This window comes from Telmatherina bonti (genome assembly GCF_933228915.1).
Source record: "Telmatherina bonti genome assembly, chromosome: 4".
NCBI lineage: Eukaryota > Metazoa > Chordata > Actinopteri > Atheriniformes > Telmatherinidae > Telmatherina > Telmatherina bonti.
The window spans coordinates 20,705,923-20,721,679 of NC_136622.1; the positions used below are offsets into that span (position 1 = coordinate 20,705,923).

General features: G+C 43.5%; 1 protein-coding gene across 4 annotated transcripts in view; it reads right to left on the reverse strand.

The window, feature by feature from the left end:
* Positions 1-543: 543 nt before the first annotated feature.
* rerea (arginine-glutamic acid dipeptide (RE) repeats a) overlaps positions 544-15,757 on the reverse strand; it is a 94,962-nt gene continuing 79,748 nt past the window's right edge. For 2 of the 4 annotated variants that reach the window (XM_079239216.1, XM_079239217.1), the window contains 11 exons: positions 8,577-8,739; positions 8,342-8,434; positions 7,659-7,858; positions 7,271-7,432; positions 7,064-7,177; positions 5,594-6,969; positions 4,805-5,030; positions 3,988-4,708; positions 3,087-3,230; positions 2,801-2,981; positions 544-2,715 (listed from right to left, as the gene is read on the reverse strand). In XM_079239216.1, coding sequence (XP_079095342.1) covers positions 2,682-2,715; positions 2,801-2,981; positions 3,087-3,230; positions 3,988-4,708; positions 4,805-5,030; positions 5,594-6,969; positions 7,064-7,177; positions 7,271-7,432; positions 7,659-7,858; positions 8,342-8,434; positions 8,577-8,739 — 3,414 coding nt within the window. In that variant the 3' untranslated portion in view covers positions 544-2,681. Of the gene's footprint in view, positions 2,716-2,800; positions 2,982-3,086; positions 3,261-3,987; positions 4,709-4,804; positions 5,031-5,593; positions 6,970-7,063; positions 7,178-7,270; positions 7,433-7,658; positions 7,859-8,341; positions 8,435-8,576; positions 8,740-15,757 lie in introns of all 4 variants that reach the window. The other 2 variants (XM_079239215.1, XM_079239218.1) reach the window with 1 other exon arrangement.

Sequence of the window (15,757 nt, forward strand, 5' to 3'; positions counted from 1 at the left end):
TGCTGGTCTATCACTCCCCACGCGCAGGATGAAATGACAGCCCTGCCCCGCTGATAGCAAGGCATCTCAGTCTGAGTAGGTGTTCCTTGTGGCTTAGCTGTGCTTTGATGTTTTTAAACCGAAGCAGTGCAATATTCAGCCGACATTCGCTACCTGCTGCTGCGGTGATCTTCTGAAGCCCTGTGTTTGTGAAGCTTACAAAATGGAAAGCTGACCAAAAAAAAAAAAAAAAGACACCCAATCAGGAATGTTTTATCAATTGTGAAAAAATATCTATAATTGTAGATAAAATTAAGGACATGGAAGCAAAAGTTTGTCTGCTCAGCTGTAGAAACATAAAACTGAGGAAATTAGGAGCTCGCACTGAAGCAATTCAGCATGTTAGCGATGAGCAATCAGAGTTGTTTACCTTTAAACTGGATTACAGTGGGAGACTGGATTTGTGTGATCTACTTTGATGTACAAACACCGTTCAAAGAGGACGATAAATATGACAAACCTGCATCAGATGGCAAAAAGACGGAGGCGCATTGTGTGGTGTAACTTAGTTGTTTATTTTAATTCCACAAATTTTTCAAAAAAATTACAAAATACTCAAATGGAGAGAACACAGGACTCACAATTTTTCTTATTATTTCTACTTTTTGTTTACATTGTGTCATCCCATGGCAACTACTCATATATACAATAAGCTTCAAGATACCAGTATATATATAAATCTTAGCAGTCAGAATTTACATTCTGCTATTGCCGCTTTGAAACAAGAAGCTAAACCATTGACAACACTTAACATCAAAGGTTTGGAGACACAAAAAGAGGGAATAAAAGGCGAGGGAATCGTAAGGAGATGAGGCAAAGGACGACGACAAGTACGTTGTTGTCGGTAGGAAATGGCGACACAGAGTGACAGGCTGTTGTCAGGGGTTCAAAGACATATTCGTAAGGGGTTTGAAGTTTGCAGGCATTTAGATGTAAATATAGTGCTCCATGGGAAGATATGGTCACTTTTAAATGCAAGTACAGTTTCTTCAACTGGTTCAAATAAAATAAAAAATATAACAAAAGCCACAGTTTTCATTAAATGTTCATGACAGTCGAGCAGTCATAGTGCACTGACCAAATGCAGAACTCATAATGGCTGCAGTGCAGGAAAAAACCAAAAACAAAAAAATAACATGGGCTCATGTGCGCCGGTATGACACGTCAACACTACATGTAACAGTCAGTGGCACACAAAAATGTGGCACTCCTGAGCCCCAGGAGGTCATGTGTTTCCATAAGGAACCAAGGCATATGAAAACAGAGGAATGCACAAACAGACCTAATCCTTGTCCCTAGATCTCCCAGTGGTCACATGTCAGCAGGCCTCCTCTAGTGTCACAGTGAACATTATTACAGCCTAGTTGGAGGGTAACTCAGTCAGATGTGAGTCCTGCAACAAACACTGATGACCAGAAAGGGAAAACGGACTCCAACTCTCACCGGCTGACAACCATTCATGCTTTAAAAACAATCCTAAAGTCCTGCTAAGCTCTGCTGACAGTAAACAATGTTCAAATTCAGGTCCAAATAATTTCATATATATATTTAAGTAACTGGAAATTTTTTTCAGTTCAGCCAAAAATGTGACAGGAGTCCAAATTTGAAAAGCAGAATTAAAATAATTTCTGTGTAAAAATGGCAGTGATAAGAACCGCCCCTTTGTTGATTTACATACTAATTAAAAGGGTAAAAGCAGGTGAGTGGAGCTCAGGATGCTCCATTAGTGCCAAGTTATCCTTTTCTGTTTGATCTGCGACCTCAGTGTGCACTCCACTGAAGTATCAGTGACTTGTGTCACCTCTTCAAGTGTTTCCAATCAGTAACTCAACATGTTGAGTTGACACATTCGGACAACCTGCTGCAAGTCACAGGTGATGAATGCATGTGGAGGGTATGACGGGGATATGGTTTACATACAGTAGTGTATGTGGGACTAAATCTAACACAGTGATGTCACAACTGAACTGCAACTCTCAGAAACTGTTCATATAATGCCATGGTGCTCCCCTCTGAAACAAGGGATAATGCTTCAAACAATTATATTGGAGGCTGAAACAACTTGGTTTGGAGTCCACATCTAGTAATAATAATAATTATAATAATAATTATATGTTTATATATACTATTTACAGACTCAAAAATGCCATGCTGTAGCTTTCCTTAAAATTATGAAAAACCTCCAATAATGTATTAAAATAAATGCTGAATTTAAGATAGCACTTGTTATTTTTCCATAAATGGTCTGATCAGTCTTGTCTTTTTTTTTTTTTTTGATAAGCACAGTGTCATGTTCTAGCACCTACAAAAACGTCAGGGAAGCTTGTCATGCAGGAGTCTTGAGGATGTCACTACTGGCTATATACCCCCCCCCAAAAAAAAAAAATTTTTTTAAAAAGAAAAAAAAAAGAAAAAAAGGGTCAATCTCTTGAAAGGAAAAAACAAAAAACAAAACAAAAAAAAAAAAAAACATCCTTGAAAGGAATAAAACCAAATGCCAGAGAAATTCTCAGATGATCCACTTGGTCTTTTCTGTTCTTCAAAACCGAATGTGTTTAAAGGTCCATTAGGAGCTTCTGCAAGACAACTCTGTAATAACTTCCTGTGACTTGCACCCATCAGTCGCTGCCTCCCCTGGCTGGTTACAGCTGCTTATCACTTTCCTTCTTCAGCCGGCTGGAACAGAAAGAGCATCATGGTTTGAAAGCTGGAAGATCAAAGCCATGCCTGGTCCACATTTTATGATTGGAGCTTATCTAACCTGTAGTAGTCCTCCTGACCAGGCAGCGGTCCTCCGTGCATGTGATGGTGTCCATGGAGCCACTGCTGCTCCATTGCCAGCCTCTGGAGCTCTGCGGACTGGGCGTGCATGGCCTGGAGCTGGTGGGCTGCCGACATAGGTGGTGGTAGACCTCCTGGTAGGTCCCGAGGGTATGGAGCACCTGGAAGGAGCAGAACACAAACAATATAATCAGTAGTCTGGAAGATTCAGATTGATCGGATGTGGTATTTCTGATTGTGGAAGTTATTCATGGCTGAGAGCCTACCGAAGACTGGATGGCGCAGCATCTCGTGTTCATGTGGTGGCTGGCCCAGGAGAGGGTTAGGGATGGTGCCGGGTGGGTAGGGGAAGCGAGCCAGATGAGGTCCAGCTGCCAAGGGATCTACTGCCAACGGATGTGCCCCAGAACCTGGGACACACACAAGACATTCACCACCACCTTCTGGGTGTCAGAGTCTTAGGTTCAAGGTACACTCAAAATACTGTACAACATGCATGCAACAGGTATTAATGAGACAGGTTCATGTGATGTTACTCCTCTCATGGTTCAGTGCAGACATTTTTTATTGTATGTTATAACAGTAAACGTAAGCCTTGTTAATGCAAAAATAGTTACAATTTAATCATTTAGTATGTTTTCAGATCAAATGGTGAGAAATAATTAAGTCCCTGTTTACTTATTCACTGCAATGAGAGATGCAACATCGTTCAAAGTATTTACAGTTTGATTTAAATAACACAATGACTGAAATACTCCTGTGTACTATATTCACCAAATTTAAACATTCACAACAGTTTTCTTGTACTCTACTCTTTATTACAGATTGATTAACTTGGGATTATAAAGAGAAAATCTGGCTAACATTAGAAACATTATGCATTTTACATTGTTCTGCTCACTTGTAATTCATGTGGAAATAAAAAAAAAACCTCAGTTTACTACTAAGTCAAGGAATGAATGGATGTAAAGTACATTAAATATATATATAAAAAAGTACAATTTCCATTTACAACGTAAAACTTTCAGTTATAATGTTTTGGTCACATTTACTATCTGACAAATAATTAATATCTTTTCATTTATTGAAAATTTTAATTGATTTAATGATGCCATAGAAACAATGTTTAAAAAAACAGTGATAAATATAAGCAGGGCTTTCATTTACCTTGGTGTAGGGGATCTTGCTGGTGGAGGTGGAGATGGGAGTGAATGTGAGAGTGCTGGTGGTGGTGTGGCGTGACGTTGAACATTTGCAGACGTGCGATGGGGTCATTGGCCACCGTGGCCATCCGTTCGGCATGGAGTCTCTCAGCAGCCAACCTTTCTGGGTAGCTCATTTCTGGTCGAAGCTGGGGTCCTGCAAGGGCCAGCCGATCACGTTCCAGTGGATTCAGGCCCGGATGAAAGGAGGCGAACGGGTGAGGGCTGGGCATGGGGGGCAAAGTGATGGCCCCATGCCTCGCAAAGTGCTCCATGGGGTTTGTCGAAGGGTGGAGTGTGTCCATTTCTGGAGGTTTAACTTCAAAACCTGGTTTCATTCTTTCCCTAAGTTCTCTCTCGCGTATCTCCCTCTCGCGCATCTCTCGCTCTCGTAGCTCACGTTCCCGCATGGCCGGGTCGGCGTTGTACAGACTGGGCATGTGATAGGCCAGTAGTGGATCTGCAGGGTTTAGGGACACGAAGAAGGGGTGGTTTCTATTGGTGGGGGACATGACATGGGGCCGGGCATACTCGCTGAGGGTGCGTAGGGCAGGGGTGTCTGGGCCGATGTACGGAGGCACCGCTGCAATCGTAGTTGGAGGGCCGTCGAAGGTGGGACGCATATGAGCTGGGCCAGCCATCTGAGGTTCACCCATTCTGCTTTCATGAGAGGAACTGGATGCTTTCTGTGGAGGACAGACATGCCACGTTCAGTGTGAGGGGGAGGCAGAGAAAAATGATAATACTCCACACAAAGTAATGAAAGAAGGTAAAAGACTCACCGCAGCCCGCTCCACCTCTTTCTCGCGTTCCCTCTCTCTTTCCCGCTCTTTTTCCCTTTCTCTCTCTCTTTCCTCTCTCTCCTCCCTCGCCTTCTGCTCTGCTTCCCTCTTGGCTTTCTCCAAAGCTTCCTCTCGCTTCTTGGCCAGTTTAGATGAAGCCAGTGGCGTAAAGTAGAAATCTGTCCTAGAACACGAGTTGTAACCCCGATCCAAGTGCTTGTAGAACCTGTCGACACATTTGACATTTCATTTAAAAAAAGAAAAGTTCCAGTTTCTAAATGAATACTTGATACAGAGAGGATGCTACAGCTTTATTTTGTTTGCTGAATGACAGTGTAATGTCCCATAATCAGATTAAAGCCAACTTGTCTTAGTGTACTCTAGTCCATTATTCAAAAGGAAATAAATTCCCTCAGCACTCACTTCTGCTGCTACGCTGACTATGAATTAAAATCCTCATTGCTATTCACTGGCAGTCTGTAAGTCACTTAAGCACAAGGCAACTACAGATACTCATATTCAAATACCTCAGTTCATTCACATCTCACTGTAATTAATCTCCCTGTGCTCCATCCCTGATAATTCTGAGCCATCAGCCACCATAAGCTCAAGGCTACTTGTAGCCTTGGATGCCTGTTTTGCTGACGACATTCAATTTGTTGGCTACATCAAAGTCTTGCCACATGAAGGCCGTGATTTCATAGGTGGAAAAGCAGGCAGCTAAACAGACTGATAAATAACAGCTTGTGTGAGTTTTTCTTCCTCTGTTGTGAGTGTTGCCAGACGTACCGTGCTGACTGGCTCGCGTGGCTGGGTGTATTGACGACAGTAGGTGCTGGGGAGGGGCTTCTCTGCGGCGGAGGTGGACTCTCTGGCTCTTCTGGCTCATCCAAAGGCTCCTCTTTGATATGTACCGGTGGGACAACTGGGCCCTGACCAGCACAGGTGACTGAGGCAGGGAGGGGCATGGAGATGGAGGAGGTGGAAGAAGATGGAGGCTGTAAGCCAGGCATAGAGGTTGACGAAGATGGGGGTGGGCCAGTTGGAGGTAGAATTGTACTGAAAGGATGAGAGGAAAAGGGTGGCTGAGGTGGTCCGTTGGGGTGTGAGGCTGCAGCGGAGGGTGGCAGTGGAGGAGGAGGAGCAGGAGGCTGATGGCTGGCTGATGGCGGGAGGCTCTGGGACTGGGTGAGAACTGGAGGCTGGGCTGGCGGGGGCTGAAGCTGCTGCCCCTGAGGCATGAGCTGGAGAGGGGGTGGGTGTGCTGATGGCGGATGATGGTTGGATAAGGAGCTGAGGGGTTTGAGGGCAGGAGGTGGAGGCAGATTTGAAGGCATCTGAGGGAATGGAGGTGCTGATACATGGGGTGGATGTTTGTGAGATTGTTGGGTGGATATCTGAGGGATGGGTGTAGTTGGAGGGGGTTTGATGTGAGGCATTGACATTGGTGCAGGGGGCAATGGCTGCTCTCTGGGAGGCTGGCCTCCACTTTGAGAGGATGACAGGGACTGAGGAGGTGGTGTGTGAGGCCTCTGCTGTGATTGGCCAGAAACAGATGGGGGTGGAACCTGAGAGGGACCCACAGGGAATCCCTGAGGAGTCATGGCGTGAGGGTGAGGCATGTGGGAAGGTCCAGGCTGTAGTGAATGAGGCATGGGAGGCATGGGACCGTGATGTGGGCTGGGTATAGACTGAGGTGGGACCGGAGGGCCAGGAGGTGGAGCCTGAGTCAAAGGTGAATGAGGAGAAGGAAGCCTTTGAGGAAGGAGCGATGCTCCAGACTGGATGAGAGACATCGGGCTGGCCTGGGGCAGAGGCTGAGGAGGTAGACTGGTGGAGGCAGCTGCTGATGGGACCTGTGGGGGATGTGATTGGGTTGTGGTTGGAGGGGGAGGGGCCACTGAAGGGGCAGTTGAGGGGCCTGGTTGACACTGGATGACTGGAGGATGCTGGCTCTGCAGGAGCTGCTGCTGCTGAGCAGAGGAGTCTGAGTCGCTCTCATTATCACGGGGGCTTGGGATGCTTGGAGAAGAGCTCCGGTTGTCCTGGTCAATGTCTTTCGGATCACTACTAAGCTCTTCGTTTATGCTTCGCCCATCAGAGCTCTCCCCCTCTCCCTCACCCTCTCCCTCGCATTCTGATGGCGAGTCTGGTCGACTCAGCTCCTGTAGAAACAGAGTACAGGTTGAGCCTGATCTGATCTACAGATTACATGAAAATCATAAAAAATCACAAGGCAAAACAAAACTGAACACTCACTTGTGTCTTTGACTTTTTGGCATTGGCCCTCTCAGGCTCCTCTGTATCTGAAGCCCCCTTCTCTCTCTGCCGTTTGGCACTCTTCATAGGCGAAGGAGCTTCCTCCTTAATTTTCTTGAAGGGAAAAACAGCAGAGCCATTTGAGTATGCACTGTACAGAGACATGCATAGGGAAACAGGGTTTTGATGAGTCTCATTCATGTTTACCTTGCTTGGCTTCTTTATGGAATCGGTCTTGCTGTCAGTGCTGTCTGTACTTGCTGCACTGGGTGAAGTCCGCCCGCTGGAGCGCAAATCCTCATTGCTAGGTGAGGCTCGGCCATCGGGACTGGCTGTCTGTTTCTTACGACCACTACGTAGCGTTGACATCTGTTAACAGGGTCAACACAACAAGTATGAGGGTTTTAAGTAGTTTTGGATATAAAGTAATAACATTTTCAAACTTTACAATTCCTCTCTAAAACCAAGTATACGCTATAATAAAAGTCAAAGTTGTATTAAATGCGCTGTTCATCTTTTTAGTCTGTTTATTAATCAAGGATATCTTTAAGGTTTCTAAAGATGAAAACAGATAGATGGATGGAACAAGGCGTACCGAGCCTCGGTTCCGTCGGGTCCTCATGCTATGCTTCCCGCTGAGTCCATCCTCTTCCTCTTTGACAGGTTTGAACATAAATGGTGGCGGGTCCACAGGTTTCTCGATGGGGGGCAGCTCAGCGTACTTCTTGAAGTGAATGCGGCAGTCGGTGCACAACAAGATGTTCTCCCGGCCCCCGTGATGCCAATCCTTGGAGGCTGAGGAAAGCCATTTACAGTTGTGAAATAAGACAATCACAGGTGGTGAAAGACACACACAACACACAGAAATGAGCTGAAAGCTACAGAATATATTTAGTTAGCATTTTAACATCTAATAATACACACTTTGTTACATTTTGCATTTAAACCTTAATAGCTGTAATGACAAGGTTAATACACTGGAAAACCAAAAATATTAGGCTCCTTGTTGTGATGGCAACCTAAGTGTGATCAGATGGGAGCCTGGTACTGGGAACCAGCTGTGTGGAAAAAGGGGGAAGGATAATGAGGTGCAGAGAGTGAACGAGCTGTGGGCTCATGTCTGATTTGATCAAATTAGTTTTGACATCCTCTGATGCCCATCTGTCACACAGCACAGTGCTGGGCGGGATCACACAGAACCCGAGACAGAACAGGAACAGTCAAGTGAGTCCATATGACAAGTGTGCGTGCAGAAAATGTCTGATGTGGTTTTCTTACTGGTTGTGAAACAGTGGCGGCAGGCGTAGCCTTTTAGCTCCTGTTCGCTGTCTTCACTGTCAAAGTCATCTTCACTGGCTGAGCTGAGGTCCACTGGAAGTACAAAAAAAGAAAAAACATTAAAAAAAACAAAAAAACAAAAAACTTTTCACATATTTACTTCACTGCCAGACAGTACAGGTAAAACCTCAACCCTTTCAACTCAGCTGGCAATTAAGAGGTAGGATATACGTACAAAACTCGCTTGATGGGGGGCGGGAGGGGGTATTGACTGGTGTAGAAGCGGTTCGTGTTTTGATGCGGCGGAAGACGGGTTGGCGGCGGTGTCTGCGGTGTGCTCGACAGCTGGCTGCTTCAGGTGTCTTTTTCCAATAATAGTAGAAGGTAATGAGCTCTCCCTGAAAGAAAGAAACAGACTGATCAGGAGACGTCACTTTTGATGAGAAAAAGGGTGCAAGAAGTTCAAAATGTAAAAAAAATAAAATAAAAATAGCAAAATATATGTGAAGTTATGTGAGTTTATAGATGAAGTTTAAATCTAGCAGTCAGCACAGCATTGGAGAATGACAGGGCACGGAGTGGGTCAGTCCATGCCGGGATTTGTAGCTGCCTGGGCATGTTTGCGCTGCGGTCCTGTCTGTCCCTGGATTAGGCGAGGAGGCTCACTGAATGTGGGGATATTAGGATCAGCGCATTGGTGGCTGCTTGGGTGGCAGGAGGTTGAATGAGAACAAAAGAACATGTCAGGCAGAGCTTTGGCGCTACAAATAGGGAGTGAAATGGCTCCTCGCCCCTTCACTGGAAGAGTCAATTGAACTTTAATCAAACATTCGGAGGGGTGCACTTGCCAGCGAGCCAGGCGGATAAATCCAGTGTACAAAGGGCCGCCAGGAAATCAATACCCAACTGAAACATTAACACATGCAATCATGGATCAGAAAGCACTTTGCTGAGGCAGCCGGCGCATATTAACTGCTGCTTTCCGGCTACACTCATAACAAATAGCCATGAAAATTGTAGACAGCAGTCAGAGATTAAGGATTTCACTATGAAGTTTTGCCTGTCTCCCAAAACATAAACTAGTTAGTAGTCCTTCACTGCAAAATTGTGAAGGTGTGTGTGATGTGATGTGATTATTTGGTGAACAGTAAGTCACCTGTAATCTGTAAAGCCCAGAGGCCAGCCATCTACAGTCTGAGGTCTGTTAAACTGCTGTTCAACAAAGCTTCCAGGGTTTAATGGCTATTGATTGTTTTCCTTCTCCGCTGCAACTGAGAAACTTGACATAAATTAGTCAGTTCATTGCTCTCTAAAAAGCATTAACAGCTTCACAGCAATGGTCCACCACTGACTATAAAAATGAACCTGTACAAACAGCAGAAGGAAAAGGGGTTGATAAAATTACCATTTAGAAATTGCAGTAAAATGCATCTTTGAAATAAAGCCAGCAGTTTTAAAGTCTAATTGGCTGGTAATAATGGAAATAAAGACGCAACACTAGCTTTAATTTCTTATCACGAAATGCAAATTGTTAACGGTGGAGAAAAAAAATGGGCCACTATTTATTCCTGTATCATTTTTGAAAGTCGTTTTAAATATCTGACAAACAACAAATATTTCTTACTAGTTGCTTTGATTGGCAGAAAACGGCTGACTCAGTGGGCTTAGGCCACTTTAATAAAATCTCCCTTCATGTGGCTCTTAGGGGAAATTCATATCTACCAGACACTGTGGGATTCCATCTTATCAGGCCAAGCAGCGCTGGGAACATTAACTGTGTGTTATGGAGCTCAGTGAAACCTTCTCACATTTCAGGGTAAATTAAGGTGCTACACTGACAAAGCAACACCCCAGGTCGTGATAGCTATTTTTCAGATTTCTGCAGATGAGCACATCTGGAGATGTGTAATGGATTCCACATGCAAGAATCTTCAGATACACAAACAGCTTGAAGAAGATTAATGTATGACAGGTCGTGTTTTGTTCATTATTTTGGCAAAAAATTGGGCAGCAAATAATTACGATGTCCCCTAAAAGCTTTGCTGTGTTTCCATGTGTTTGTGCATCTACTTATAGGCTTTTCCAGTGCGCCTCCCTCTTCAACCTGGTTGGCCAGTTGGAAAGGGAGGTCGCAGGTGCTAACTGAGGGAAGGCAGGCGCCCCGATGTGAAATCTAATTGAAATGTGCAGATCAAAAGTATCGAGTGGTGCCGAGCGCTGGCTTTGCCCTGTGCTTAATGACTGTTCTCAGCAGTGCCTCTCTGCCTCCTCGCTGCGGGCTGACAACTACACAGCCTCAGCAACAGCTTGGCAGACACAAGGAAAGGTCACCCTGCCTCTCCATCACTTACACTATGTCAAGTACTATTACATTAGGCAGAGGCTAATGAAAACATTAACTTGGGCTTTTGAATGGGAATTTACAGGTGCACTGATGAGCTGCTGTCACTGGATATAAGTGGGGAAAACACACACACACACACACACACACACACACACACACACACACACACACACACACACACACACACACACACACACACACACACACACACACACACACACACACACACACGAAAATCAGCCTGAAAAAAGCAAGCGTAAATTTCTGTTGCTAAAAGTAATTTTTGATGGAGAAGCCAAGAAAAACATGCTTGGTGAAAATGAAAAGCTGTTCACAAACACTTTCCATGGGTACAGCTTTGTCAACAAAGGAAAGATTGCTGTTTGTGACACTTCACAGGCAACACTTTCAATGTGTAGTTGAGTTATACAATGTGTGTGTTAAAGGCAAAGATGAACAAGGCAGGAATGCAGCTCAGAAGGCTTTGTGCTATAAATTAGTGTCAAAGGGAGACTGACAGATTACCTCTCAGCTTGCCTGCATGTCAAACTTAAGTCCTGTGAAGCAACATCAGTCCTGTCTTTCACACTGATTGTGTACTTTTCTCTATCAAAGTCACTTTGTCATGCTGCCATATGCCCACAGCAACACTTTAACTTTTGTTGCCTCGTGTTTACACTCCATGATTGAATGTTTTGTCCACCAGTGTGTGCAACTACTCAGTGAAAATGAATTTCCCCTTAAAAGTAAGATAGCAGTAAAACAACTACTTCTAAGAACATGCATCTAAAGCAATTTCAAAAGTATATAGTTTTTTGTTTTTTTTTAAAATGGGGTAAAAGGGGGGAGAAAATGAGGAAATAAGTGTAACTAAAATCTAGGCAGGCCTTCATATTTGCCTCATAATTTTCTCCAAGTCTACTGAATCACTGCAGAATGGAACAGACTGTGCTGCTGCTGCTGCTGCTCTGCAGAACATGAGATACTGACAACATAAGCTCAGTATTATGAGGCCTTTTAGACTGCTTCCATCTGCAGGAGATTTCTGGTTGTTGGATTATCCGACAAGGAAAGAGCTTACTTTCCTATCATGACACTCAGGGCTTCCCATCCGGTTATTGCCACTTAAAATGAGCAATGACGTACAAATACACGTGTGAAATAGATGTTGAGTTCAAATGCATGTGCAATGTTTAATTGAAGCCCAACTGTGGTCAGGAAATGTGTCTGGAATTGCATCAGTTTTGCAATCATCCCATTTACAACAACTGGAATTTGTTGTTTGAAATATAATTTCTCAATCATGCTGGAACGATTGTAATCCTGTCAAGTTTTTCTCATTAAGGTGCCGATGTCTTGTGTTACTACTTTTTTTGCATTAAAATGTATACTCTCTGTGTAATAGAGCATAAGTTTACCAGATTTTGGCTGAATAAGATTAACCATGAAACCATTCCAGATACAACATAATTGCTAGTGGGAGTGGTGGCAGAGTGGGAGCTTGAGTGCACAATCCTCCACTGGGCTCGGTGGTCCAATGTGCACGGGCAGGGCTGAGGGCGAGGGCTAAACTCATGTATTTACACCCTCATCCGCTCCCAGGCCCAGGCTTGAACAGATGGTTTCTGTTTTTCCTGGCAGATTTGTGACAGAGCCACAAAAGGCCCCTGCCTTGACATGAAGCCAAACGGTTAAGGCCGTTACTGGCAAGAGCAGGGGAAGAAGGAGAGAACTGGGGAGAACCCAAGAGGGGGAGGGCCGAGCATGGAGGAGAGACGAGAGGGAGGAATGAAGAGCCAGTAGAGGATAACAATGGACAATCAACACTAAAACCCAAGCGCAAACCATTCTAAAAATCTCAGCAAATAAAAATTTCTGTTCCTCGACTGCATGAAACATTTATCGTGGAGTGCGGCGAGCTTGTCGTTTCGAAGGTTCTGCTGGCTGATGTTGAGTTGTGTAAACATCCATTAGTGCAGCATGAACCTGAGCTCTCTCTCGTTTCCTCCACAGCCCGCAGATGGAGGAGGGAGGATTGCTTCCTGATTCATTTCAGTGAGGTGAAAGGGGAAGTATTTCTGAGCTAAATCAAACCATGGTTTAATTATATATGCGCTTGACCCTTAGACTTGTGATTCCTCATCGCCCATGGCAGGTTGTATAGTGTATCATTTGTACATGTGTGCAACAATTCCATTATTTTTATGCTGACAGTGGCTGTAGGAATCAACTTTGTGAATGTCTATGAGGTGAAGTATGTCAAGACTGTACTTGGTAATACCTGTGTTCTTAATATGAGAGGTGAATTTATTTTCAGTATTTAACTAAACCTTTACAGAACAAAAGAAAAAAATTTATGATATTCAATATGAGACAAGCTAGAAACCATTCTACAAACTAAATTCTCTTTTAATAAAATAAAGTTATAGCAGTTGTGTATTTGTTTAGTTTTAATAAGCCTTCTATTTTTATTGCCGAAATGTTTTTGTGTGAAAGAGCCTCAGGTAAAATATTTGTAGTATCATTCATAAGACTAAGATAATTAAAGAAAAAAACCCAAAACAAAACGGAGCAGATTAATGCCTCAAAGACGATGAACATGGAACAGTGAGAGGATCTCAGCTGGTGGAACAGGGTGCATGTGAAAGGCGGCTAAATAGACAGGCAGTCCCTGCTGTGCAACGCCTTTCTGCTGGAGGATGACTGAATAAGCTCGCTTTTCACAGGTCAGGGATGCACATGGTGAAGAATCAGCACTCGTGTTTTTCCTGCTGTAAGCGCTTTTGCCAATGAAAGCAGATTGGATGGCAACAGTGTCTTTTTTTGCTGGAGGGTCGATCCGGCGCGTTCTGCTGATAAGCCAGTCCCCAAAAACCACAGCACGAAGCCTACCGAAGAACTCAATTCCACAGAGAACCCTGACTCTCTGGGATGCGTCAATTAACTCTGGAAAAAAAAACAACAAAAAAAACAACAACAAGATTTTGCCTACACTCAGCTGCTCTGAATTGCCTGTGGTCTGCTAAAAGAACATCAATATTTGCTGGTTGGTTTTTCATGAGGCGATGGAAATTTCACTGCCTAAACAACTTTTATCATTTACCATAAACGGAAACTGCTCTATCACATCAGTGACAGCTGCTGCCAACAAGACCAGGCCCCTGTAGTCTGAAGCTGGTATAATTAGTTTCAATCTAAGTATTTATAATCACACTCATCCCCAAGGTTCTGGCTGCTGAGTTAAGGACATGGCAATGAATTCAATTTGACGTTTGTACAGATTGTACCGGGGCAAACATCTGCTGTGAGGTTGCGTTGAGAACACTGCTCTCCTGTTGGCCGTCCTGTAAATGACAAGAATGTACTTTTCTCAGAGAGAGCAAAATGCTGTGAGAACAGCTTGGCATGTCAACCCCTGGTTAAACTGAGCACCGAAACAACAGGGATATGCCTCAAAAGTCACACAAACTGCTCAGGTCACTTGTTTCTGTATTCACTGGTAATCTAGATTTAAATGTGAACAATAAACACATATCCCAGCATGGAGAATCTCACTAAATTTAAGTTTGCTTGTATATTTTAACCAACTGCTCTAATGTTGTAGTGTTGCCCAGCCTATTACATATTACGCTTTCACTTGTGTAACCTTTATTAAAAAAAAAAAGAAAAAAAAGAAAGACTAAAAAAATAAGTGTGACTACGGCTCCATCTTTTTTATCTTCACACCACAATAATGAGCACAAAAATGCCACTACATATGTTTTGTGATGTAGTCCTTTTTAATTTCCTGCCCTGTAAGATGAACTGGTTTGCAGCTGGCAATTTAGGTAAATCACATAATTCTATATACATGTAAAATTTCCAATAATCTTTCTCCTAAAAGCCAGACTGATATAATTGTGCCAATACAAGGCTGTGTTTCTACACTTAACGGAGGTAAATAATTAATAATTGGGAAAAGTCACAAAAAAATCAATGCCGGAAAAGCAAAAAACGGAGCCAAAAGACAGAAAAGAAAATGCTGGATTAAAAACTGGATTAATAAAATTACATAACCTGGCTTGTATATTGTCCTACGTTGCCTCACTGAGTTGATCAGATTATGGTTGATCTCTGTTCCATTGTTCATCATTTTCATGATTTGTAAATATTCAGTATTTAACACTGAAGTTAGTCAATGATTTGTGTTTCCATTCAATTTAAAATGTCCCTCTTAGGACACTAAGACACACTGAATACAATTTCAGGCATGAGTTGTTTTTGTAATAATTTTTTTTTTTTTTTTTTTTTAAACTCAGTGATGTTTTTGTTTTTACTTTATGACTTCAGCAAAGTTAAATCAAACTGGCAAATCGAAGGGAAATGTCACTAAATAGAATAACTGCAGGTATCTTTAACACGTTCCCATCTACACTTAAATCTATCAACATTTAATTTGAATTCATCTGCTGTATCTTTTGGGTTTTTTATGGAGCTGTCCATTTGTGTGTTCAGCTCCACAACAAACAACACTGCACCTGATACAAATCACCTCAGTAAATACAGACCGTTGATACCCCCTAACATAACATTTTCATGAAAACGCCTTCAGTAAAAATAGAAGACGCAGTGTTATTTCTGATCTGCCATTTCAGCATATTTTGTTTTCAAACACTGGAAGCAGCGAGCTCATGTTCCATGACGTCCTCTCTGGAGTGGAGGAAATGGTGGCAGCAAAGCCAGTTGCAGACGGTCAAATGACACACCCACTTCCCCCTCTGAGCCTTTATGTGACTTTATATAAGGCATTCCTGAATGCTAGTCAGGCCTGGTGTGTTTACACAGCGCTGGGTGCTTACCCTTGGCACTGGCTCTTTGAGCCCTGCTTGTGTTTCAGGACTAGAGCAGCTAATAGGAGCTAGCGGGAGGAACAGTGAGGGGCAGACACACTGTACTGGACCTCTGTAGCCCTGGATATCAGCCCAAGGGCTTAAAGCTTGGCACTCTGGTCAGGATTGAGGGCAAGAGCATGCATATTTGTGCAACACGCTCTTCTGTTCGTTGCTCGACGTGATTGGAATAGTGGGGACGTA